Raw genomic sequence first — 26913 nt, 5'->3', positions numbered from 1 at the left:
TACCTTGGTGGTATTAGGAAAGTCAGCTTCTGACAAGAGAAGTAAAATCCAAATACAGTAGCCAAACTAAGTAACAGTTTAATACCTGGAGGAATTAATAACATAGTTAACAGTGCCTAGTCCTGGTATATTGAAATCGAGACAAAACGAAAAATCAGTGACAATGATCTTTCCTTTCTCAATATTGACTTGTGCTCCCTTAAATTGTGTCCCAGGGGAATGCCTCACTTACCTGAACCTATTCCCAGGATTACTAGTAAAAACTGATGTAATAAGTAACAGAGTAGGGAGTGCATAGTTTTGAAACAGTGGATTAGTATGTTGCTTAAAGTTACAAGGATAAATTAGGGGGAGATAAATAAGGGGATGGTGAAGTATGCTAGACCTTCATTTATCGTGGTATGAAATCAAAAGGTAACTAAAACGAACAAATCAAGCACTATCATGTATTTTATTTAGCAACTTTTTAATAATCAGAATTTAAAACACAACTAGTTAAAAGGGGCTGCCTCTGAGGATGGGGAGCTTTCGCATTACAAACTGTCGGACACTAGGTTTCCTAAACGTTTCTTCAGGCGTTTGTTACTTTGATGACGACGATGATAACTGGGAAAGCAAAAAAGTCTAACCTGCCAGCTCGGTCGCACACCCACCCCATAAACAGGGAGCAGCGCTTGCAATCAATCCCACACCCAGCTCCCTGAAGGCAATGCTTCTGTCAGCAAGGATGCCATTATCTTAACAAAAGATAACTCATGTCTCTTCTTCCCAGTGCAACTTTTGTTCTCGTTCCTTTTTTTTCCCCCCAATCTGGGAGGGTTCGGCGAAATCCTACAACAACCCACCCCACCAACGTCGCAAGTCCAACGGACTCAACTCCCGCTCAGAACCCTAGGTCCTCCCCCCCCGTTTCATGTCCGGGTAAGCCTGCACGCAGACCCGGAAGCGGCGGGACAGGCAAGTGCTAAGGCGCAGGCGCACTCCTCCGCAGCCCCGTCGTCCCGCCCCTTCCCAACCCCCTCGCCAACCTGTCAGGGCGTCGCGGGGCCTTGGGTTCCCTCTTTTCGCCCCGCGCGGTCACGTGAGAGTGAGGGGCGGGTTAGCAGGAGCTTCTCGCTTCTTCCTCCAGGGCAATTTCTGGCCCGTCTTCCGGGGTCCCCTCCCCTGGGGGCCGCCCTAGGGCTTCCCTGGAAGAGAGCTGGGGGCTCGTCCGCCCAGCTGCCGGCCGGGGTCACGGAGCCCACGCCGGCGCCGCCTCCGCCTTGGCCGCAGAGGGTGGAGCGCAGACGGGCCGCTGGAAAGGAGAAGGGGCGGGCCGGGGCGGGCCGGGGCGAGCGGGGGCGGGGTCTCGCGCCCTCTTAGGGCGGGGCCCGCGCCGGAGCTGCGGACACCCGTTGTCGCCGTCGCCGCCACCGCCACCGCCACCTCGGCTTCTGCCGCCACCGCCGCTGTCAGTCGTCACCATGAACCAGGATCTTCGCAGGGAGCGGGACGGCGCCAGCTTCAACCCGGAGCTGCTCACGCACGTCCTGGACGGCAGCCCCGAGAACACCCGGCGTCGCCGAGAGATCGGTGAGGGCGGCGGGCGAGGCCTCCCTCCTTCCCCGAGCGCGGCTCGAGACTCCCTCGATGAGGAGTCGTAGAGGGGGCGCTGTAGAGAGTAGGCCGCAGAGCCTGGCCCCGCTGTAGGGGAGCGGGGCCCCCGGTGCCCGGGGCGGCCTGGAGCGGAGTGCTGCGTGTCCGTCCATCCCGAGAGGGGACCTGTGCCCGCCCCCTGAAACCTGCTGGGCTTCAAGGTGTCACGGAGCCCTGATTTTCTGTCTTCCTCCTGATGCCCTTTAACTCCCTTGCAGAGAACCTGATTCTGAATGACCCAGACTTCCAGCACGAGGACTTGAATTTCCTCAGGCGCAGCCAGCGCTACGAGGTGGCTGTTAAGAAGAGCGCCGCCATGGTGAAGAAGATGAGGGAGTTTGGCATCTCAGACCCTGACGAGATCCTGTGGTTTAAAAAGTAGGTATGCCTTCCCGTAGATGAAGTGCCCGGGCCCAAACTACATCTAAACCCGCAGCCTGTGGTGTCCTTTTTCATCGTGCTTAGTGTTTGAAGACTCAAGTTGCACATTCCCCCCCCTCCCACGTTAAAGTTAGGTGCCTGAAAAACAGCGTTTACTTTTGTGTTGAAGTCCTTTAAAGGGATGACATTTGTAGAAGGCTGATTATGAATGAAGATGCTGCAGAGGGTTTGTTTGTTTTTTGTTTTTTCCTTTAGAGGAATCCGTACCAATTTCTTTGGTTCAGGCATCTCAACTTTGAGTGATTTGAGTTGCAAAATGACTTTGCTCCTTGTAAGAAGGAGACTTGTTAAATGTAAAGGCAGAATTTGGAATGATTAAAAAAAATTTTTTTTTTACTGTTATTTGTTTTTGAGAGAGAGAGAGACAAGGTGGGGCAGAGAGGGAGGGAGACACGGAATCCCACGCAGGCTCCAGGCTCTAAGCTGTCAGCACAGAGCGGGACAAGGGGCTGGAACCCACGAACAGGGAGATCAAGACCTGAGTGGAAGTCCAACAGCTGAGCCACCCAGGCGCCTCCTGGAACAATTTTTAGTTCAAGATACTCCAAACAGTATCTTGGAGCAATAACAGATTGTCTTTCCATATGAGAGTGTAGGTCTTGAGTTTAATGGAAAATGTGGGGTGGATGAAGATTTTAGAATTGAATGTAAAGCATTCTAAGAACCCAGCATTCTTAAATCTGTTGGCGCTGGGATTTAAGTGGCTCTTGGCCGTAGGAGACCTCAAAAAAATATGCCTTGGTCCTTATGCTAAAAAGAGCGTGTGCTTTTTCCAGACCATCTGTTTTTGTTCTGTTTTGTTTTTTGATTAGAAATAAAATAAGCACACTTTTTTTTGGCCTTTATCTAAATATTCTATAATTACATGATCTTAGCACAAGATCCTTTCTTTGACCTGTGGCCTCTCTTACGCTTCTTGTTTACTCCTGGGCACTTCATTTTTCAGGTTTCCACATTTTAGAAGGATTCCAGTGTTTTCTGTCAGTAAAGATTAAATGACAAGAATGGTGTATATTCAAGAGCCACGAAGAATGGAACTTGTTACATGTTCTGCTTTTATGTAGTAATGGAAATTTCACCCTTATTCTACTGCCTCTAGTACGTTTGACATCCAGTTATTTTCAGTCTGACCTGGTTATTATTGTGGAGGATGAAATCACTTACTCTGGCCATTAGGACTGCCTGAGAACCCCTTTCCGTTTTAGTCATAAAGTTATGATTTATTTATTTTTGGTAGTCCAAACCAGAGGACTTATTTCCCAGTGTTCTTTTTTCACTTTTGAAGTTTGTATCTCCTCATGGCTGTGGGAACATTGAGGTAGAGTAAACTCCTAGATGATTATGTGCCGGAATTGTTGGGTTTTATGTAAAATTTAAAAATTTAGGAAGACTTTATTTATTTACTTATTTTTGAAGCAACCCAAAAGAAGACGTTTGTTTTGTTTTGCCTTTAAATGGTTGATGCAGCGTGTTTCAGATTTGGTTAGGAAATTTCATAATCAGTCGTGGTTCAGAGCATGTAACCAGAGTGGAGTCACAATAAAGTATAACAAATTCCTTTCTGTGGGTTAAAGAGCAGAGGACACGAGCCAGTTGTTTTGTCTATCAATTTTCGTGACATAGACTTTGCTGTTTAGGGAACGTAGAGTACAAAGTTTAACACACCTTTTGACGTCCTTCTAGTTGCTCTCTGATAGGGCAGGGAGATCAATTTCTGCAAGAAAAGGGGATTGAAAATTAATCTTGGCAGGTACTGAATGCCATGGAGTCTAAGCCTGCCTTCCATTGTAACCCACACCCATGTTTCATGTAAGAAAGAAGTGCCACCAGTTAACTATCACACACTGTTAATTGTGAGAAACACCTGACTTTTTCCATGCCAGAACTGATGAAATATAGTAATATTTCTCTTTCTGGAGATTTTGAGCAATTACTGGTTTCTTTACAGTTATTTCTCCTATCTCAAAATAAAATTCACACATGGGACTATTAAAGTTGATGGAATATTAATAAAATACTGAGTTTTCTCAATTTGAGCAGTGAAAGAAGTGTGGTCTCCAGTCCATGGTGTAAAAACCTTGCTGCCTGGGGAATGTGAAATTTGTTTTCCTAATCTCCTCTCCTATAATTTTGTGTTTTGTAACGACAAAATTACAAAAGACAAAATTTGTTTACTGTTTACTATGAAAACTGTAAAATGTTCTTAAGAGTATTAAATTAAAAAAACATTTTTTTTTTAACATTGATTTATTTTTGAGAGACAGAGAAAGTCAGATCATGAGCAGGGGAGGGGCAGAGAGAGAGGGAGATAGAGAATCTGAAGCAGGCTCCAGGCTCTGAGCTGTCAGCACAGAGCCCAATGCAGGGCTCAAACTCACAAACCACAAGATCATCACCTGAGCTGAAGTCGGACGCCCAATCGACTGAGCCACCCAGGCGCCCCATCTCTCTTTAGGTTTTTAAAGCTGATTCCTTGAAAAGCATTTTCAGGAGGGATTAAACATAATTTAAAAACAAGCACTGGGATTTTGTTCATGAGTTGGTTTTCGGGTATCTTCAAAAGAATCTGTGTCTATTAACATGAACATTGGACAGTCTTTGTCTCAGGTCACATGTTTTTACCTCTGAGTTTCCCAGAATTATACTGTGTCAGTATCATCATTTTACAAACCCACAGCCTCCTCACTTCCCTCCAGGGAATAGGAGTGTCTTATCTTACCACCATTTTTAGCACCTAAATTACTGCTTCTGTTTCTCAGAAACTTTTTTAAGTCCATTTCCTCATTTAGGAAAATATGACTGTTCAGGAATGTGGTAGTGCTCTTACTCTGAGGGAATGATTGCTGCATTTGTCTACCTCCTCAGGCTTTTGACCCTCACTTCAGTGAGGTGGGGTGTTACTTCTCTATTCTCCAACAGCAGAAAACTCCTGTTAATCCAAGTTACTTGGAAGCTAACTCAACTCACTTCTGTTCATACCCTCCTTTTCCTTTTTGTTCTCCATTTAGTTTAAATTGATATTTGATATTGGTGTAAACATTCTAGAACCTCTGTGTTAAAAAGGCATTTCTGATATTCCTTGGATCCAGGCACCCCTTAGATGTTTCCGTCTGTCCCCAGCACCCCTGAAAGGTGATCTTCCAACCTGAAGGTGGAGGGATTGGTTTCAGGGCCTCCCCAAAAGTGAATTGGCAGCCTTCTCCCTCTCTTAATTTATGCTGTCCTCATTGGACACACCAAGAGAAACCGGTGACACTGCTTCCTATTCATTCCTTGCAGAGTTGTGAAGAGCAGTTAGGTGACCCTTGTTTTGTACTTTAAGATAGACAGAGGGGCGCCTGGGTGGCTTAGTCGGTTAAGCGTCCGACTTTCGCTTAGGTCATGATCTCGCGGTTCGTGGGTTCGAGCCCCGCATCGGGCTCTGTGCTGACTGCCAGCTCAGAGCCTGGAGCCTGTTTCAGTCTGTGACTCCCTCTCTCTCTGACCCTCCCCTGCTCACGCTGTCTCTCTCTCTCCTAGAAATAAATAAAAAATATTAAAAAAAAAAAAAAAGAAAAAAAAAAGACAGAAAGGCAGGTAGATAGAACAAAATAGAGCCCTGTAAAATCTTTAACAGCGTAGCCAAGCTGACTAGTTTATGTAAATTGTATTTTAACTACTCCACAGATTCTGTTTTATTATTGATTAATTTTATTTTATTTGAGAGCACGCACACACATGTGCAAGCAGGGGAGGGACAAGGAGAGAGAATCTCAAGCAGGCGTCATCGCAGAGCCAACAAGGGCCTCGGTCTGATGACTGTGAGAGTGTAACCTGAGCCAAAATCAAGAGTCAGATGCTCAAGTGACTAAGCCACCCAGGTGCCCCCATAGATTGTTTTATGAGAAGATAGTTGAAGCCTGAATTTTAGTATGATTGGAATTCCTTTAATCTGGAGGGATTATCAAAACCATCACATTATCTACTTACCCGTCTGTAAACTCAGAAGACCTTTAGAGATATGTGGCTTGGCCCTGGAATATATATTTACTATCCTAGATGTCTGTTTATCTAGGGAAAGATTAAACTATTCTTTAGATGCTTTTGTTAACCGTCCTACAAATAACTGTCCTATGGAGTTCCCTCTGATTTTCAAAACAAGTGAAACCTGAATATAAACACACTCCAAAGAATCCAACCAATCAAACCAACAAATAATACCAACAAAACAAATAAAACACAAAGAGATTTCTAGGCTATAAAACATGGGCAGAATTTGCTTCCTGGATGAAGTGTAGAATTAAAGAGGAATTCTGGCCCCAAAATGACTTGGGCGGGGAGGCGGTAGATACCACCAGATTTGGCCTTTTTGGTGGGAAAATGGTAAATTTCCCATTTAATTTCTTTTTTTTTTTTTTTTTATATTTTTATTTTATTTCTAGGATAGAGAAAGACAGCGTGAACAGGAGAGGGTCAGAGAGAGAGGGAGACACAGACTCTGAAACAGGCTCCAGGCTCTGAGCTGGCAGTCAGCACAGAGCCCGACGCGGGGCTCGAACCCACGAACCGCGAGATCGTGACCTAAGCGAAAGTCGGACGCTTAACCGACTAAGCCACCCAGGCGCCCCCCCATTTAATTTCTTAAGAGAAGGGTTCAAATTGTCCTAACGTCAGTCCCTGAGGGCTATGGCTGTCTGGCAAGAATGGGTAGTAGAATCCAGTTTCTAGAGTAAGGCTGAGATCCCTTTTCTTTTCTCTCCTGTAGACTTCATTTGGTCAATTTTGTGGAACCTGTGGGCATCAATTACTCCATGTTTATTCCTACCTTGCTGAATCAGGGTACCACTGCTCAGCAAGAGAAATGGCTGCTCTCCTCCCAAGGACTCGAGATAATTGGCTCCTACACCCAGACGGAAATGGGCCACGGTTAGTCCACGTTCGAGGGTCCGTGGGTAACCCACCTCAGGACTTAAATTGACAAATGACCCCTGGTGTTCAGTTTTTCCTGCTGCTACCTTTTGGGATTTTGTCTTTAAGCTGTCAAACCTTAAGCAAAAGCCAGCTTCTCGTTTGCTCGTAGGTCATTTCCCATCCAGGACTCTCATCCTCCACTGTTCCTTCTAAAAGTGTTTTTACCCCTGCTTCACATGCCCCATTTTAATGGCTGTTGAGCAGTTTGGAAAGATAGGATTGAAACATGGCAAAATCGTGCTGGTGTCTAATTATACAACATGACTTTGTTGGGAATTCTTGAGAGTGTTAATGCCTTAGCAACATCTGGAAGTTGCCTCTGCTTTAATGAAGCTGAAGATGCGGATTTTCTGGGCAGGGCAGAGAGAGCATTTAAATGTCTTCCTCTTTCTTACATTGCCTGCTGGCAGGGCTATAAGGCAGTTTGGGGAAAAGCTCATGATTCTCTGCCTTGACTACAGCAGTCTTTTTATTATACCTTTTTCCTTTACATGTTTTTGGACTTTGTATTGTCAGTCATTGGTTAGATTGTTCATAAATACCCTACTTTCAAAAAAGTTTTGTGCTTGGTCTTAAGGTGCAGGAGGTTTGTTTTCATAGACAAGGCCATTGGCCAGGTTTGGGGGTTTTGAATTTGAGCTGCCCAGTCTCATTCCTTAATTACCATAATGCTTCCATTGTGTAAGTAAGGAGAAGAGGAAGGGATGCAGATACCATGAAGACTTCATTTTTGTGTTTGATTTGGTGCTTTTTGATTTGTGAAATGTTTGAAGATGTTCTTTATCATAATCCCCGTGAGAGCTGCAGGTGCTGTCGCAATGTCATCCTACAAACACCCGGCCAAGACACCCAGGGCTTTAGCTGCAGGATGGCCAGTACTAAAATAACCTGCCTGAGGGCAGGACTGTAGCACTCATACAGTCTTCCTGGTGGGGGGAGGTGGCGGAGAGAAAGAGGGAGAGTTTTGCAAATTTGAAATAGTTTCGCAGTACAGAACCCTTTGTTTTTGTGTGGATCATTATGGAATTTGACTTCTAGTGATGCTATTTATAGGAGGCATAAAGATATAAATTATTCTGAGGCTAAATGGGCCTGAGACATATATCAGTCTAACCTTTCTGCCTCCGTAAAAGTGCATTGTAAATGTATACTTGCTGTCGATTTTGAAAGAGAGGAAGAAATGGAGACTTGAAGTTTACCTGCTTGAGGAGCCCAGAAATTGGACTGAGATCCTATGTTGTTCTGGGTGAGTTTGCATTTGTTAGTTTTTCTTTCCTTTACTGCTCCTGTTTTCCAGATATTTTCTTGTACTTGAACCAACTTTGTCTTAAATCTGTGCATTTTAGAGAACAGAGTTGCGAGATTAGGTCTTGCTTCTTGCTGGAATCTTGTCCCTTCATATTGGTTTCTTGGGCTTTGTCCACTGCTGTTCTTTTCCAGGGGCACCAGGTTGTCGGTTTGTTTGCATCCTGTGACAGTATAGCCTTGTGTAAGAATAAGTCCTTCAACATCAAAGAGACTGGAAATAGAGCAAATTGTGCAGATCGAGGAAACCATGAGCCTCTGGAACTTCAGTTGGTCAACGATGATTATCTAAAGTATTGTCACAGAATTGGCTGTCACTTCCAGTTTGGGACTCTTTCAGCTCTAGGTGGCTGCTGAGAAGTGAGGAGATGGTATTGCTCAGGCTCATTGCAGGATCCTCAAGAATCTTAAAACTCAGCCCCTTGCATGCAAGTCTTGATCACCTGTTTTCTCCTTTCCCTCCCCTAAATACCCACCTGTCTGTGTAGGGACACAAAACCGTACACACATTTGGTCTGTGACCTTTAATCAAAGGCAGGGGTGTGGGCTGAGGGGTGCGCCCTCTCTGTGGGGTTCTGGTGTTGAAGGGACCGTCTGTGGAACATGGTCCAGTGAGAATCATCCTGGCCATACATTTCTCCGGGTCACAAAGCAGGTGGTATGTTTGGACTTGACAGATACGTGATCATTTCAAGTTCTGGCCACTTTACAGCAGTTCTTGTTTTGTCTCCTGTTATTGTTATTTAGGAAACTAGAACTTGTATAACCCATGGTTACCGTCCTGGAAGATTGGTGAGCTACGCCTGCACCTTCCCGTCTCTAATGCTCAAATATGAACTAAAGCACCTTTCTTCCCCTGACACTTGAGCAATAGATTGTAAACCGGATTGTGTAAGCCACTGGTCTTCTCCACTTGTACTTTCAGTGCTCTGTCTCTTGTCCTCTTTCTTCCGAGCGAGTCTCTTCCCTGTTGGTCTTCTCATGAGACCCGCTCCTGTCGTTTTTGGGCTGTTTCTAATTCCCCGCTATTGTTATCAATAACAACATAAACTTCTTATTAAAAACTGTGTCTTTTGGGGTTGTATCTTTTTCAGATGTAAATCACTGTATTGAAAGGTACATTATGTAGCCTTCATTTCATAGTTTAACACAGAACCCTTTTAAGTGGCTTACTAGCATACTGTGTCTCCGTACACCCCATCAGCATGGTTACTTTACTTTTTTTTTTTTTTTTTTTTGCTACTTTCATATCTAAGAGTTAAAGTTTTAATTTTCCAGTGCCAGATGCCAGTGAGCCTGGATGTTATTACATGTTTTGGCTTACTGTATATGTTTCCTGTGTATAAACTGGTTTTTTCTGAGTATTGATTGAATAGAATCTGTATGTTGATCTTACATGATTATATTGTCGCCTTCCAGCGTTTTTTCTATTGCCTTCTGTTTTGTTAAACATTTTGGCCTTCTGTGTTGAAGGCATCCTTCCCTGAGTAGGTTTAAAATTTTTTCCCCATAGCTTGGATATTCTCTATTTTCTTTTAGTTTGTTTGTTTGATGTTTAATGCTTTGACTTGCATATGGTATAGAGTAATGAATGAACCCCATGCTGATTTTATGTTTTATTAACTAGTTTTTTTTTCCCCATTGTTATATTCTTTCCGGTTCTTCTTAGAGTTTTATAAGAGTTTTGGTTTATCTCCGGAACCTTAAAATATGTTACGTTGATTGGTCCCTTTATTTTTCTCATAAACATCATAAACTTTGGTTCATTATTGCTTTGCAAGATATTTAAAAATCCAGTAAGATATGCCTGTTGTTGTTACATTTTAAGACCCATGTATTTGGTGAATTCTGATCTTAATTTGTCAAAATCTAAGTTATATTCTACAGGAATTTCAAATCCGTGTTACATTAAATCTTTATACTTCCAGGGCGCCTGGGTGGCTTAGTCGGTTAAGCGTCCGGCTTTCGCTTAGGTCACGATCTCGCGGTTCGTGGGTTCGAGCCCCGCGTCGGGCTCTGTGCTTACTGCCGGCTCAGAGCCTGGAGCCTGTTTCAATCTGTGACTCCCTGTCTCTCTGACCCTCCCCTGCTCATGCTGTCTCTCTCTCTCTCTCCTAGAAATAAATAAAACATTAAAAAAAAAAAAATCTTTATACTTCCTTGGGAAGTATTATCTTTATTATAATAAAGGACTGACCTCCTGACCAGGATTTAGCAATTTCTTCTCTGTCATTTATATCTTCTTTTATCTATTCTCCTAGGTATTGATATGTCTTCTTAATTAAGTCTTTAATATCCTGAGCTAAGTTACTTAAAAAATTTTTAATATTTTGATGCTTTTATAAATTGTTTTTCTCTTTACTGATGTATAACGGTCCTAATGGATAAGAATGCAGTGGGTTTTTTTTCCCCTAATAGCCTAGAGCTTTTCTATATTCATTTATTTTTTTTTTTTTAAATACTCATTTATTATTGATGATATTTTGTTGTTGATTCCCTGGCATTAGAGTCATGAAGTACATGGAGATGCTATTTTGAGTTCTTCCTTTCTCATATATTAATCATTTGGTGGAATCATTTTGTCCCCAGCATTGGCTGACAGCCTTTCCAGCCCCGCATCACATGGCGGAGACCAGGCAGGCCTTTTGGTGTTAAGGTTTTAAAAGAATTGACTGCAGCAGTTCACCAAAGTAAAATGTTGGTCCTTTGTAATTTTAAAATAAATTAGTTAAAAATAATATACAGTCTGTATCATGCATAACCAACTTTTTGCAACAAATACTTGATTTAAGTAAAAAAAAATTTTAAACTGTCCAGTTTTTATTTCTCCTTGTAACGTATCTAAATTTCATCCGCTTGTGAATAGTCCTTATTCTTAGTCACAAGAGACATTTTTCTCCTAAAAACGTTCTTCGGTCTCAAAACAGTTTCTGATTACAGTAGTTTGCCCCTGGCCCTACTAAGTGTATTTTCGTAACCTTGGCGTTTGTTACTCCATTGTACCGCACACGGATGCAGACCCCTCCCGTGAGTCTGACGGGGTTCTTCAGACGGGCCCCGCTTTACCAGCAGTGCCCTGGGTTCTGTTAATGCAAGGGAGTCTTTCAGCGCTAAGAGTGGCTGGTCCCAGGCCTCAGTTTTCAGCCCTGGTCCAAAGAGTTTTCTTCTGTCGGATCCTAGGTGTGCATTTATTTTTCTTCCTAGACACCACCCTTTTCAAAACTGGAGACAGTGGCATTCCTGTTTGTGAGTGAAAGCACTCTCTCGTCACATGAATGTGTTTTTCTGAGGATTTCCACTGTTTTTTTAGCTTTTTAGTTTGAAATGATTATAAATTCATAGGAAGTTGCAGAAATAGCACAGGGAGATTCCATTGACCTTTCACCCAGTTGCCACCAGTGCTGACACCTTATGGGATTTCCATTTGGCACTTCCTAGGAGAGCTGCTCCGGTCTGGGCAAGGTTTTCTGGGGTCCTCATCATGGTGCTCAGTCCCAATTGCACTCGGATGAGAACTGCCCCGGTTAGAAGATGTGATTGGGTGGTGGGATTCTTGTCCTCGCTCTGCCATGATCTTGATCCGAAGGCACTTAACTCACCTCAGTCTAATTTCTTTGTAAAATGAGCACGTTGGTCGCGCGTTCTTTGATTTTTATGTGATTGGATAACTGAAAGCCCCACCACCCAATTGGAAGATATAATCGATCAGCCCTCACCTGGGCAGTGTGCCCTGCTTACTTCCCTCCTTACTTTATGAACAAACAAATTTTAAAACTGCAATGTTGTGTGGGTTCATTTCTAAGAAAGCAGTAAGGATTTATTTTCAATAGGAAATAGATTCACACAGAAGTTTAAGGCACCTGCAAATTTTAAATGGAAAAGAATGACTTTAGAAAGTGGATTCCGGGGGTGCTTGGCTGGCTGAGTTGGTAAAGCATGTGACCCTTGATCACAGCATCATGAGCTCAAGCCCCATGCTTGGTGTGGAGCCTACTTTAAAAAAATAAACAAAATAAAAATTTTTGAAAAGTGGGTTCAAAATTACTAAACCTAAGATGTTTGTTATCATTAGTGATATTTCCTGTTTGACCAGCCTGTTATGCATGAATCTGTTGTTTGTAATTATTATTATGGTCTTTACTAGAAATTGCATCTCTTTTTTTTAAATTTCTGCACTTAATTACTGGATGAAGAGCACTGTCCATTTTTGTATTAAATTGTTTCCGGAGGGCATGGCTGCGTATTTGTGATGAATCTGAATGAAACAACCAGATTTACATCAGGGATGTGATCTGTGCTGGGTGTTTTATGGGCCAGCGCAAAGGATGCCAGCCTGGAAGCATTATTGAAAATGCATCTAGGATGGAAACCAACTTGACAATAAACTATATTAAAAAATAAACATAAATTTAAAAAAAGAAAATGCGTCTGGGAGAGCATATTGGCGGTCTGAGAGAACAAAGTTCTCCTGTCTCACCTTCTCAGCAGGGTAGATCATCATACAACTTAAATTCTCCATTCCATACAACCTCTTCACATTTCTTATTTCTTCTGGTTTAATCGCAAGGCTGGGATCCTCTGCCTGATGTGCATATTTCTGTGCCGCATGGGCTTTGGAGTCGGAGGCCAGTCCTCAACCAGATGAATTATTCCAGAGCTGAGTAGCCTAAGAAAAAACTTCTCACCAAATTAAGAAAACTGGAATTTGCCAAGAGTTTATGAAAGTAATACAGAAAGAGGAAGTGCTCCCATCCATGATAAAGTCCACCAAGCTAACTCATACTGAAAAAAAAAATTTTTTTTTCTCCTCTCCCTTACTCTGTTCACATTGCTGATTTCTCTCACACCTGATGACTCTTCTCTCAAATGCCCATCCTTGGTGTTTCTTCGAAGTTTTGTGCACCGAGGGCGGCCCGAGCCTCTGGATCTTCACTTGGGCATGTTCTTGCCTACTTTGCTTCACCAGGCGACCGCAGAACAACAGGAACGGTTCTTCATGCCCGCCTGGAACTTGGAGATCATTGGCACTTATGCCCAGACAGAGATGGGCCATGGTACGGTGCATTCAGTCTACCTTCTGGGTTGGGTGGGGCTCTGCAAGCTCAGCCAATAGGGAGAGCCCACCACATGTTGGCAATGGCATTTCCACATCCTGTGGTCTTTCTGCAGGGTCCAGGTTTTTCACGCACACAAGCCTTGGCGTAGACATTGCTTTGGTCAGGGGAAATGAAAGGTTGTACTATCACAGAGATAGGCTGAGTATTCTTTTTCATGGTTCCCCTTCAGTGGGTCAAGAATTTGTTTACTGAGTGGTTTTTCCAAGTTCACTGGAGTTATGTAGAATTTGTCTGCATGTGGAATCTGAACCCATCTTTTTTCTTCATTACACTCTGTTTACTCTTCTTTACTGCTGTTGCCTTGACCTTGCACAAATTCCAGAAGAAACACAGACTAATAGTACATGTACTCTTTGACTTGCTTCAAGGAAATGAATTGCTTTATATAACCGTAATGTGAGTGTTTTATTTTTATTTATTCTCTTTTTAATTTATTTTTTTAATCTACATCCAAGTTAGTTAGCATAATGGTGTAACAGTGATTTCAAGAGTAGATTCATTTATGCCCCTTACCCATTTAGCCCATCTGCCCTCCCACAACCCCTCCAGTAACCCTCTGTTTGTTCTCCATATTTAAGAGTTTCTTGTGTTTTGTCCCCCTCCTTGTTTTTATATTATTTTTGCTTCCCTTCCCTTATGTTCATCTGTTTCATACCCTAAAGTCCTCCTATGAGTGAAGTCATATATTTGTCTTGCTCTGACTGATTTCACTTAGCATAATACCCTCTAGTTCGATCCATATAGTTGCAAAATGGCAAGATTTCATTCTTTTTGACTGCCGAGTAATACTCCCTTGTATGTATATACACTACATCTTTATCCATCCGTCCATCGATGGACATTTGGGCTCTTCCCATATTTTAGCTATTGTTGATAGTGCTGCTATACACATTGGGGTGCACGTGCCCCTTCAAAACAGCACGCCTGTATCCCTTGGATAAGTACCTAGTAGTGCAGTTGCTGGATCTTAAGGGAGTTCTATTTTTAATTTTTTGAGGAACCTCCATACTCTTTCCCAGAGTGGCTGTACCGGTTTGCATTCCCAAGCATTTTATACTTTTTTTGTGCCTTGATTCAGTAAAGTTCTAAAGTTGGGTTGGCCAAAGATTATTTTAAAAAAATCAGAGAGGCCATACTTGTAGGCAGTTGGTCTTGGAGACAGTGGCTGTCCCTGTTTTCTGGTCTGAATTGGTATCTATGTTTACTATTCATTTCCTTCTGTCTTCTTTTCTCCTACTTAGAGGTTTCTGAACAACTGGTCTAACGTATGTTTGCCACTTGCTCCATCTTTCTGTGCAACTTCATCTTGATTTTGCAGCTAATCTGGAACTTAGTGCTAAGTCATATTTTACAGGATTTTCACAAGACTGAAAGTCGAGTACTGACTGGCTGTGCATTTGCAAACAATTTATCACTATCTGTTCTGTTACCGTATTACTTCTTTTTCTATAAAAACTTCTTTGGTTAAAAAAAATTCTTTGGTGAAATGAGTCTTAGTGTCTGGTTCCTTGATTCACACTCGAGAAGGTTGTGGATAACTCAAAGTGGCCATTTCTGTAATTCAGCTTGGTAGTTTCTAAATGTTTCAAAATTAATTGTTTAATGAGGTCTGTCATTATCAAACCAGTCTGGTAAAAGGCCCTCAGCATTTGCTTCAGGATAGTGTTATTAGAGGGAATGTCACTTAGAACATTTTTACGTAACTGTTTTCAGAGAATTTTGGCACTTTTATATTAGGACCTAAAGCGTGAATCCTTGTCCATCTCCAATAAACGTATGGAACTGGGAACTCTTCCTTGTCACAGTACTGAAGAGTTAAGGCTGGCATTGGACATCACAGGGTGCGCTCACACCTTCTTATTTGACCTTTAGAAATCCAAACAAAAAGTCGCTGTTCCAGGTCCTTTTTCCCCGTGGTGGTTATAGTTTTTTTTAAAGTCTCATTTTCTATTCTAGCCATCCCTCTGAAATAAGTCCTTAATTTACAAGAACTTTGGCCTGAGTATCTTTCTGTCACCTGTTATCTTAGTCTTCGTGAATAGGGGAGTCCAGAATGTTGAACTGGTGCAGTAAACACAATGTAAGTTGACGTTGGCATACTATCTTACAGGTGTTAATTTAAAGGGGCAGTTAGCTTCCCTGTTATGTTCATATCCTGTGATCTTCTGAAAATATGATTCTAAAATGCCTTTACATTTTCTTCTGGGTGATTTAAATAACGTTACAAATCCACTGTCATAGAGGTGAATCAATTCAAGTGTAGAAATAGAACATGCTTGATAATTTATATTTTCAACTTAATAGGAGTTGTCTGGTTTAAGTATAGGATGTTATGGGGATGCCTGGCTGGCTCAGTCATTGAAGCATGTGACTCTTGATCACAGGGTGGTGAGTTCGAGCCCGGTGTTACGATGTAGAGTTTGTTTATTTATTATTTATTTTAATTCTTACGTACGCTCCACACCCAGTGTGAGACTTGAACTCATGACCCTGAGATCAAGGGTTGCAGGCTCCACCAACTGAGGCAACCAGGTACCTCTGTAGAGTTTTCGGGGAAAAAAAAAAAAAAAAAAAGGATAGGAAATTAATGTATCTTGGTTATCAACTGTTTGTAGCTCATCTACAAATATTTTGTTGCAGTTAGATTTTGTTGTTCTCTCAGCTGTTTCTAGAGCCTAAAGGAAGAGGCAGGAGATTTAACCCTGTGCTTGTTTTTGCCTGTATTTTATACAAAGTGAATGTAACTTATTTCCTTAGGAACTCATCTCCGAGGGTTGGAAACCACAGCCACTTATGACCCTGAGACTCAGGAGTTCATTCTCAACAGCCCTACTGTGACCTCCATCAAGTGGTGGCCTGGTGGACGTATGTGACGTTTTTAGCATTTCTTGGATGTTTTGAAGCGTCATTACGAGATTGTGTGTAGAATGTAGAGCTTGTACAAGAAGATCGTTTTGAAATCTGGGAAAAAAACTCTTCGGTCTTAAACTCTTCTGAGCTGTTTCACAGTCTCTTACAGTGCACGTTCTAGGTAGCTTTACATTTACATCACACAGAGAGGACAGCCTCTTTCTTTTCTAATTTTCCTTCCCAACAGTTCTACCATTAGCTCAGTTTCCTTGGTCAATATTTAAAGTAACTTAGTATTCCCTGCTTGATTATACTTAATTTAAATGTAAAGAGCCACATGTGGCTAATGTTCTGGAAAGTACTTCCGAAAGAGAGAAAAAGGAAATGAATTAATGGTTTTTTTTAATATTTTTATTTATTTCTAGGAGAGAGAGAGAGAGACAGCATGAGCAGGAGAGGGCCAGAGAGAGAGGGAGATACAGACTCCGAAATAGGCTCCAGGCTCTGAGCTGGCAGTCATCACAGAGCCCGACGCGGGGCTCAAACCCATGAACCGCGAGATCATGACCCGGGCGAAAGTCGGACGCTTAACCAACTAAGCCACCCAGGCGCCCCAAGAAAAATTTTTTATGTAAACGAATGAGGGGAAAAAGTAGAAAAGAAAACAAAGTCTTTAAAAAAATTTTTTTATGTTTTTATTTATTTCTGAGAGAGAGAGAGACAGCATGTACAGGGGAGGGTCAGAGAGAGAGGGAGATACAGAATCTGAAACAGGCTCCAGGCTCTGAGCTAGCTGTCAGCACAGAGCCCGACGCGGGGCTCAAACCCATGAACCGGGAGTTCATGACCTGAGCCGAAGTCGGATGCTTAACCGACTGAGCCACCCATGTGCCCCAGCAAAGTCTTTTTTAAAATATAGGATTACTATCAAACCAACAGGCTGTACACCTTAAACTTATAAATATGGTAGGTCAATAATATCTCAATAAAATTTGTGTAAAAGCTTTTAACATACACATAAAAACAAAGCATTGCTTTACCAAAATTCAGTACATTTTCATAACTATCCGCTTAAGTGGATTTCTTTCCGAAAACTCGGTGTGGCGTTGTCATAAGACTCTCTGGGGACACTTTATTGACAGAGTCTGGTGTTGAACATGTGGCTTTTCCGCCTTATTTCTATCCTTTGAAAGTGTAAGAATGCCTGTGCTCACTTCTCTGTCTCATTCTCTTTGATGTTGCAGTCGGAAAGACTTCAAATCATGCGATAGTTCTTGCCCAGCTCATCACAAAGGGGAAGTGCTATGGATTACATGCCTTCATCACACCTATTCGTGAAATCGGGACCCATAAGCCTTTACCAGGTTAGAATTGTTCATCTGATGTTGAGGTTAAAAGCTAAACCGTTTCTTCTGCAGAAAGTATAATGCACAGCTGAAGAGGCCAGGGCCAACCAGAGCATAAACACCTTGTGACTTTCATCTCTGATAGGTATTACTGTTGGAGATATCGGCCCCAAATTTGGCTTTGATGAGATAGATAATGGCTACCTGAAGATGGACAATTACCGGATTCCCAGAGAAAACATGCTGATGAAGTATGCCCAGGTATATTGGAGGAGCAGAGGTGTCAGACAAGGGGGCTTCAGCAGCTGTTGATAACCACAGGGTTAGAAAGGTCTGTTCTTTTAGAAGGTAATAACATATTTTTATTTCTGACGCTTCTTTCATTAATGACCATGAAATCGAAAGCAGTTGGCAGGTATAAAGAGCATATTGTAGTTGCTAAACCAGCGGGTCTCAAAACTTAGCATGTGTCAGAATCACCCAGAGGGCTGTTTAAAGTAGATCAGGATGGGGACTGAGATGTTGTATTTCAAGTTCCCAGGAGATGCTGCCATTCTGGGGACCACACTTTGAGAATCACAAGCCCAAACTGTCCATTGGGTTTAACAGAAGGAAGCATCAGTCCCATGTTCTTTGTCCAGGTGAAGCCTGATGGCACGTACGTGAAGCCCGTGAGTAACAAGCTGACCTACGGGACCATGGTGTTCATCAGGTCCTTCCTCGTAGGAGAAGCCGCTCGGTTTCTATCCAAGGCCTGCACCATTGCCATCAGATACAGCGCCGTGAGGCATCAGTCTGAAATCGAGCCAGGGTAAGGGTGGCGTCGGTGCTGAAGACTTGCCTTTGACCCCATTCACATATCCTAATTCCCAGAGGTGACACAGAGAATCCTCACTGGCTATGCCCAATTAGCTAACATGGCAGTGTTACGGGTCTTAGGTGGAAAGATGAGAGTAGCCACCTTATTACTTTTAACCTTCTAAGAAAAACAGTAATATTACTTGAGCTCCACGAATGAAGTGTTTAGAACACTAAAGGCGATTCGAAAATCCTAATTGCTGCTAACAACTGTGAACTGGGTTCGGTGAGAGTGGTGTGAAACTTGACTCCATGTTGTATTCCCAGCCATAGTTCTTACTGCTGCCTTTCCCTTGAGCGTGACCCCCCCGATAACCTCTTTGAATAAAGAAATCAGTAAGAGCTGACCTGCTTAGATGTCAGATACTTCATTCTGTGCATTGAGACTTCTCCCGAATTGTGGTTAAAAGAGTTTATTCACCCATCTAGTGCGTTAGACGTCTTTATCATTGCCTGCCTTCTGCGAAGTTGGCTCTGATCTTGTATGTTGCTGTGAGATGCAGTTTCCTACTGCAAAGACTCAGATACGACCTTTACAGCTAGCAAATTCGGTCACCTAAGCAGTTCAACAGGGTGGTTAGGACCATGGTCTTCTGTAGCCAAACAACTAGATTTAAGTTTAGGCTCTGCCACGCGCGTATTAGCAGCGTGACCTCAGACACGTTTTTCGCCTCTTGCTTGCCCTCTGTAAAATGGAGAAGATAATAGCTACCACAATATATTGAAGTGTTCAGACTAGTCTGGCACATACTAAGTTCTGGGTGAGTGTTTACTTTTTTTTTTTCCCCTTCTCTATCGTTTAGTGAACCAGAACCACATATTTTGGAATTTCAGACCCAGCAGTATAAACTCTTCCCGCTCCTGGCTACTGCCTATGCCTTCCAGTTTGTCGGCGCATACATGAAGGAGACCTATCATCGGATTAACGAGGACATTGGCCAAGGGGACCTGAGTGAACTGCCCGAGGTTTGTGTTTACTCACTCGCTTGTGGGCACCCTTCCATGTGATATTTGCCTGTTGGGATTTCTGTAAGAGAATCCATATATTCTCAAAAGATACAGCCTTTTTTTTTTTTAATTGAAAGTGGGTCACATATGAAGATAATGTAGGTTTTGTTTTTAAGTTTCAGAAGTACTGTACCGTGTTGGTCATTGGTTAACCAAAGGAACATAATCGGTGACTTTTTTTTGCCAAGCAGGACAGTTTGGAAGGGAGCGTGGGAACATTAATTCAGGCCACTGACACGACTGTGCTTCAGCTCACACGCGTGCCAGGCGGTGTTGCGAGTGACCGGCATCAGCCATGTTCTGCGCTTTCCCCTCCAGCTCCACGCGCTCACCGCCGGCCTAAAGGCTTTCACCTCCTGGACCACCAGCGCTGCTATCGAAGCTTGTCGGATGGCTTGCGGCGGCCATGGCTATTCTCACTGCAGTGGCCTTCCAAACATGTATGTCACTTTTACCCCCACCTGCACCTTCGAGGGAGAGAACACTGTCATGATGCTGCAGACGGCGAGGTGAGAACCTGACTCGCGATTTCGCTGTTGTCAGGAACCTTTGAGTTGTCTTCATTGGCTCCTGTTCCCGTGTTTGCTCCTCACGTTGTATTTGTTCCCCTGATCTGTGGTTTGGCTTTCCATCCTGACCCGCCGTTTTCATCTCGTGGTCAGACGAGTAAGAAACACACTGGTCACGCAGCTTGAAGTCATTGCGAGAGTTTGCCTCTGTGTCATGGGAGCGTAGGGGACTAAAGGCACGTGTGCTGGTGACTTTTAGGTTCCTGATGAAAAGTTATGACCAGGTGCACTCAGGAAAGTTGGTATGTGGCATGGTGTCCTACTTGAATGACCTGCCCAGTCAGCGCATCCAGCCACAGCAGGTAGCGGTCTGGCCGACGGTGGTGGACCTCGACAGCCCCGACAGCCTAATGGAAGCCTATAAACTCCGTGCGGCCAGGTGAGCCCACCTTCGGGAGCTGGAATCAGCGGCTGGTGGGGGGAGCTCCGGGGGCTGGGGCCTGACGGAAGGGCAGGCAGCCCGAGTACCGCTCACCCTTGCCCGCAAGCTCCAGTTTTCTTTCATTTCTCAACAGATTAGTAGAAATTGCTGCGAAAAACCTTCAAAAAGAAAAGATTCACAGAAAAAGCAAGGAGGTAGCATGGAACCTAACTTCCGTTGACCTTGTTCGAGCAAGCGAGGTCGGTGGTCCTTCTCCTTCCCTCCCTTCCTCGCTCTCTCCTTCCTTCCTCCCTCCCTCCCTCCGCTCTCCCTCTCCGCCCTTCACCCCACCCCATTCCACCCTGTTTTCATAGTGCAGAAGCCCCTGTTGCTGTGCGTTGCCTCTTTCTCAAAGGTTCTCTGTTCTGTTCTTTTCATCTAGGCACATTGCCACTATGTGGTAGTTAAGCTCTTTTCAGAAAAACTCCTCAAAATCCAAGATAAGTCCATCCACGCTGTCTTGAAGAATTTGTGTCTCTTGTACTGCCTGGATGGGATCAGCCAGAAGGCAGGGGATTTTCTGCAGGTCAGTGTTTGCTGAATTTAAGTCCTTTTCTTTGCTAGAAAACTAATGGTGGTGTGCTTTACAGTTGTGTGCATGCATATGTATACACAGATATATGAGTGTCTGTCTGTATACACGTATGTATGTTTGTCTGCTTGTTTTATTCCTCTCAGGGAAGCATCATGACGGAGTCTCAGATCACCCAAGTAAATCAGCGCATCAAGGAGCTGCTGACTGTGATTCGCCCAGATGCTGTTGCTTTGGTTGATGCGTTTGACTTTCAGGATGTGACACTTGGCTCCGTGCTTGGCCGTTATGATGGGAACGTGTATGAAAATTTATTTGAGTGGGCCAAGAAATCCCCACTGAACCAAACAGAGGTACACAAAACAATGTTTTTTCACCTTTTGAAATTCTTTATGTAAATATTAAGGCAGGAGGGGGACACCTGGGTGGCTCAGTCGGTTAAGCTTCTGACTCTTGATTTCAGCTCAGGTCATCATCTCACAGTTGAAGTCATGTGAAGCCTCACATCGGGCTCTGTGCTGACAGCATGCAGCCTGCCTGGAATTCTTTTTCCCTCTCTCTCTGCACCTCCCCCGCTCACCCACGTGCTTTCTCTCTCTCTCTCAAGATAAATAAGCGTTAAAAAAAAGGTAAAATGTATTAAGGTAGGAAAGACCGTGGAGTGACTCACCTGTGTGAAAGCTTTGGAAGCTCCTGTGGCCACTTGGACAGTCACTTTATTTGAGTAACAGATCCAGAAAGGAACTGGGACGTTCCTTAAGTGTGCAGGTTTTTCATTTCCTTGACTGTTTAATAACTAACTGAAAATTTTCAAACATTCTATTTCAAAAAAATTGAATACGTGGACCCTTTGTCACACTTCAGTGACACACTCATGGCTGATGCGTTTCATCTGAACCCCCCCTCCCGCCACCCACCCTCTCCCCTTGGGATTATTTGGAAACAAATTCAAGATATTCGATAACTTTATCCATAGATGTTTCAGTAGGTATCTCTAAAAGATAAGTTTTTTGAAAACATAACCACAGAACCATTCTTCTGCTTAAACGGATTAGGAATAAATATCATGAACTACCCCATCAGTGTTCAGATTCCCTAATCGACTCCCATTTTTTCTTCCCCTTTAGTTTTTCGAATCAGGATCCAAATAAGGTCCAGATAATTTCTCAGTTAAAAGTATGCTGTTTTACACCGCAAACTCCTTGTCAGTAATTGTTTTCTCTCTCCCTTCCCTGCAGGTCCATGAATCTTATCACAAGTATTTGAAGCCCCTGCAGTCCAAGCTCTGAAGGGTCATGATGAGAAGTTTTATTTGCTCTAGAAAGCAGCTGTCCTCCACTCCCCTTATACTCGGCACACCAAACGGCTTGGAATCTCTATCAAATTCAGAGAGCTCTAGAGCAAATGACAAATTGAGCCCTTTCCTCTTTTTATAAATGAAGAAAAAAAATGAACAAGTTTCAGAGATTAAATGAGAAAAACAGATGTGTTTTAAGTGCAATTAACACTGCAAGAGACGTATCAAGCATCAGAAAAAGCTTTAAGAAACGCAGCATGACTCCTATTTGCAGTGCTGCTGGTCCCAGTAGGCCGTGACTTTTGATAACTAGTAGAATTTAACTACTGAGTAGTTAATTATTTTCACCTCTTCATTGCTAATCCCTGGATATATTAAGTGTTTTTAAGCAAAGGTATTTTTTAAGAGGGGTAGATGCAACCCTTCCCAGCTTTTCTGTTAAACGTCCCCATCATGGGCCCTGGCTCAGAAGCAGGACTGAAGAAAAGGGATTCGGAGAAAGAATCTAATCAAGAAATTTAGCGAGTGAGTCTGTGCCGGACACGTGACATGCCCGCCTGCCCCTCTTTGCCGACCTGTGGTTTCCACCTCACCATTCACAGTAGCATCTTTCCAGCACGAGTTCTTCAGCACAGGCCTAGGATAGGATCACTGTCCCGTGGAATTAGGAGTTAATCTTCCTTCCATTCGAGGGATCCCTAAATTATCGGTACAGTAACATTGCAGCTCTCTTTGTCCCAAAGTTCTTGGGAAAGGGCAAGGAGCGGAATTATCTCTGCATCTGACTTCTGGCAACTGATGGCTCCTCTGGCCTTGGTGTTTCATCTCCCGCCCATTCTCGGTCCTGAAAGAGATGCTACGAAAGGGAAAGGAGGGGTCACAATTCCTTCATAGTAGAATGAGTAGGGGGAGAGCTCTCTCAGTTATGGTCACTGTGACTGTTGTGTCCATAGTAACTGGATACTCTGGAAAAATCTAGATTTTTCAGTAGTCTGTATTGCAGTGCTTGGAGGTTACGTGTTTGGCGTTATAGAGGTATCACTCGGGCCACCTCTTCTACCCAGGGGTAGCACAGAAAACTCCTTTGGCGAACCATGTCTTCAAAATAATCATCGAAACTATGGTGTATGGATAAATGCCAGTTTCACAGAATCTCTTTCTTACTCTACATTGGCTTTCAGTCTGTTCCTAGGAGATTGCTCTGAATTGCAGCAATGTCCTTTGAGCCAAAATCTAATTTACACAATCATTCTGCATTTAAAAGTTAAACATGCACCTCCTGATGAACTTTTTCCTTAAAATCGATGTGAAGCAACACATCACTTGATTTTTGTTTTTTTGTCTTTTTGTTTCTTTGTTTTTTCTTTTACCTGTTAACTGTATCTGGAACTTCTGCCTCATGAATCCAATTGTTCTGTAATCAGTCTTGAGAATGTAGGATAATTCAGGGAAATGTCATTCCTACCTTGGGACGCAACATAGAATCTCTCCCAGTGGAACCAGTTATATGAGACTTTCAGGCCCCACAGAAAGGCTGTTGACAGAAGCCTCAGTCTTTCCACCAGGAGAGCTGATTGGGAATCGTAAGCAGTCTGTTAATTTCATTCAAATAGATCTTGACAGTAGTTCAGATTCTGGGAAATAGCAAAATAGATTTAAATTGCTTAATATCGGCCTGTTATGTGTAGAATTGCTTCAGAACTAGGTTAATTTAAATACCTTGTTCACAGATGATCATCTGTAGTCGGGACCTGATCCAGCCTGCATTGATCTTGGATCAATCTTAGCAGGTCTGAGCAAGCTGTAGACATGATAGCCACCTTCAGTCCAGCACCTTGAGTTTTATTTAAAAGCGAAATCTGATATTTGATACTGTTTTTACTAACATTGAGATTTTTGTCTTGAACTTCTATTCACTGTAATCTAAATGTAGTAAAACCTCTCTAATTTGCACTGTCATGAGGGAAAGAGAGTGCCACATTATTAAACATCAGCTGAAACTATGAAATTTTAAGGTACGGTTTTATGAGGTTATTAGGTTAGGTAACAGACCAAAACGGGAAGGAGTGAGGCCCACCTGAGCAGATGGCTCTAAATCCACCGTCACAGATGCGGTTCCACAGAGGCTATGCGCAATCTCACCGGTGCAGGAGTGCGTGCTTGTCAGCTGCTCTTAAAGGAAGCAGCGTATCCAGTTAGCTCTCCCTAAGAAGCCAGGCTTTGCTACAGATAGGTTTCATTCTGTCTGGTTCTTTGGTGAGCTGTTTTCACAAAAAGTACAAAGCTACGTACTCTTCTCCAAACTGATGATAAATGCTGAAAGAATGGAAGATTTTTCTGTTAGATGCTGATGGAAGCCTTTTTAAAAAAGTACTATGAACAGAACTCAGCATTGCAAATTTGAGGTTTAATAGGATTTTGGTATTTATAACGGATGAAGGTTGACTTCTTCCTAAAGGGTTTGGAGCTCTACTAGATATTTCAGTATTGGCCATTAGTGATCTCAGAGCATAGTTGGTTACAACTGTTGGGGGCCTTCCACGTTCTTGTCTTCAGGACATGGCAGTGCTAGGTACCAGCTTATCTTCAGAACATTGGCTTAATTGTAGCATTAGCTATGTTCACATACTCCCCGGGAGCTCCCTGCCTGTAATTTCAGATCACATATACCTGGAGGCATTTTATAGTTTCTAAAGTTAACGTGTCAGATCTTATTTTTTGGATTTTCTTCAGTGCAGGGCTTTGGCTGGAGAATAACTGTTCAAATTCATGGGGAACAGGAATTCTTTGAATAACTGCAGCTCACCATTCCCTCCTGCCCCTTTCTGAGCCCTTTCCACCTATCTTCCTAGGAGAGAAGAGATTAGATGCAGTCTGCACACATGCTAATCTTTACAGATGTGGGAGGTATGCCCAGGTCACCGGTTGCCTCCAAGCAGTGCCAGGAAATAGGTTCTACATGAGACCAACAAAAGTCTATTGTTGATTCTCCTTACTCAGGATAAAGGTTTTGATCATTTTCATGAAATAGTATGGAGGTCATTTCAGCTAACTAGTACTCCATTCTTGGAGGATTTGACCAAGTCACACTGTAAACTACTAAAATGACTTTTTGTTTTAAAATACCACTAGACTTTTGCTTTTAGATGTACACTAAATTTCTCACTACCTATTCCTGTGCTCCGTGATTGTAAACATAGAAATATGAGGAACCTTTAGAGTTACCAGGTGTTAGCTGTTGCAAACCTGCAAATTCCTAGATCTCGGGTTTTTGTTTCATTTTTACCTTGCTTTACATGTAATTGGACCATTGATTATCTTAGGAGGATCATGAAAAATTGGGGAGTGGTTTTAAGAATTCTGAGCCAAAATAAGTTGTTTTGCCACAATACTGTCGACTGTTTCATAGATTAGGTAGCAAATACATGATCTTCCACATAATGTTCAGACTATTACTTTGTAAACATTTTATTTCCAATCGCTGTGGATTCAAGGAAATTACTTGTATTCTTCAGAGTGTCTAATTACCTGCTACCTATTTCCCTTTTACTGTTAGGGTTTGCATTTGGTTCCTACCTGACAAGATGCAGTTAGCGTGCATTGTTACCCATCCCCGGCGGAACCGGCCAGTAAAGGTGGGAGCACCGAGGAGGTGCAGGGGTCTAGAACTTGTGAACCATGATTAGGCAGCCGTGCCCTGCCAGCCTTGTTTGGCTTGGGCTGCGGGTAAGCCAAACCATAAAACCGCTCTTTCCTTTGTAAAGTTTGACAAGACCCTTAATAAAACCGGTAATTAACACAGAATGCGTTACGTGCCCTTATTGGGTTGTGGTGTTTGGGTTCTATTCTGGCTCCGCACCTTTGATTTTTACATTTGAACCAGGGGGTCATAGCCACTTCCCGAAGTTTCGGGGTGTGTTGTCATTGTTTCACACGTCAATTTTCCAGTCTTAACACATTTTTCACGCCCTCCACTCGGCCACGAGTCAGCCTTCAGATGAGAGCTGAAGGATAAGTGTTCGGTCTTGGAACCCAGGTCCCCGCAGTCCTCCCCGGAGGGCCAAAGGAAGACTCGGATCGGCCTTGGAGCCGGGCGCCCTCCCCAAGTGGCGTGGATGCAGCTCCTAGCAACGCGCAGGGCCGCAAACAGAGGCCTGGCCTCGACTAACGGCCGCGGCGGGCACTCTGGGAAATGTAGTTTATCGACGTCCCCTGCTCCTCTGGCTCCAGCCAGTGAACGGACCCAGGACTACAACTCCCAGGATGCCTCGCGCCTCACCTTTCTCCCGAGGTCCGCGCAACTGAGAGGGTGTTCGCCGGGATCCGGACGAGAGGCCAGAGCGCTCTGGGCTCGAGTCGGGTCCCGACCGGCGGCTGTGACTGGGACAGGTCCCAGCGGCTGCGCCTCTGCGGGGAACGGCGCGTAACCCGGGGATTTGAAGGGCTGGGAGAAGGGTGGGTGGCGCTCGGGGTTGAGCTGGGCTGGGCGCGCGGAGGGGTGGAAGCAGGGAGGGACGCGGAGTCTCCCGACCGAGGAGCGGCTCCCGGCGGGCCCTTGCTGAGGGGCGGGCTCGGGATTTTAAA

General features: G+C 43.5%; 1 protein-coding gene across 2 annotated transcripts; it reads left to right on the top strand.

The window, feature by feature from the left end:
• Positions 1–1368: 1368 nt before the first annotated feature.
• ACOX1 (acyl-CoA oxidase 1) lies at positions 1369–26133 on the top strand. 2 transcript variants are annotated; one of them, XM_039226540.1, is made up of 14 exons: positions 1369–1572; positions 1854–2013; positions 6821–6981; positions 16206–16313; positions 17543–17662; positions 17790–17905; positions 18286–18455; positions 19306–19468; positions 19829–20019; positions 20279–20458; positions 20595–20700; positions 20883–21026; positions 21179–21385; positions 22271–26133. In XM_039226540.1, the coding sequence occupies exons 1-14, from the start codon at positions 1464–1466 to the stop codon at positions 22319–22321; spliced, it is 1986 nt and encodes a 661-aa protein (XP_039082471.1). In that variant the 5' UTR covers positions 1369–1463; the 3' UTR covers positions 22322–26133. The 2 variants fall into 2 exon arrangements, with proteins under 2 accessions (XP_039082471.1, XP_039082469.1); XM_039226538.1 differs by lacking the exon at positions 6821–6981 and adding an exon at positions 13225–13385 and having other exon boundaries at positions 1370–1572.
• The last annotated feature ends 780 nt before the right edge of the window (positions 26134–26913 follow it).

The sequence above is a fragment of the Hyaena hyaena genome, unplaced genomic scaffold (assembly GCF_003009895.1).
Source record: "Hyaena hyaena isolate Hyena2069 unplaced genomic scaffold, ASM300989v1 scaffold_21, whole genome shotgun sequence".
Classification (NCBI taxonomy): Eukaryota; Metazoa; Chordata; class Mammalia; order Carnivora; family Hyaenidae; genus Hyaena; species Hyaena hyaena.
Note: the sequence above shows the minus strand (reverse complement) of the source record. Positions and strands in the feature narration are given on the sequence as shown.

Bases quoted from the DNA above. Each gene is read 5' to 3' on its own strand.
- ACOX1 (XM_039226540.1), top strand. From the start codon at position 1,464: ATGAACCAGGATCTTCGCAGGGAGCGGGACGGCGCCAGCTTCAACCCG. The intron at 18,456-19,305 runs GTAAGGGTGGCG...TCTATCGTTTAG, and splicing joins CAGTCTGAAATCGAGCCAGG to TGAACCAGAACCACATATTT. The intron at 20,459-20,594 runs GTGAGCCCACCT...ATTTCTCAACAG, and splicing joins TATAAACTCCGTGCGGCCAG to ATTAGTAGAAATTGCTGCGA.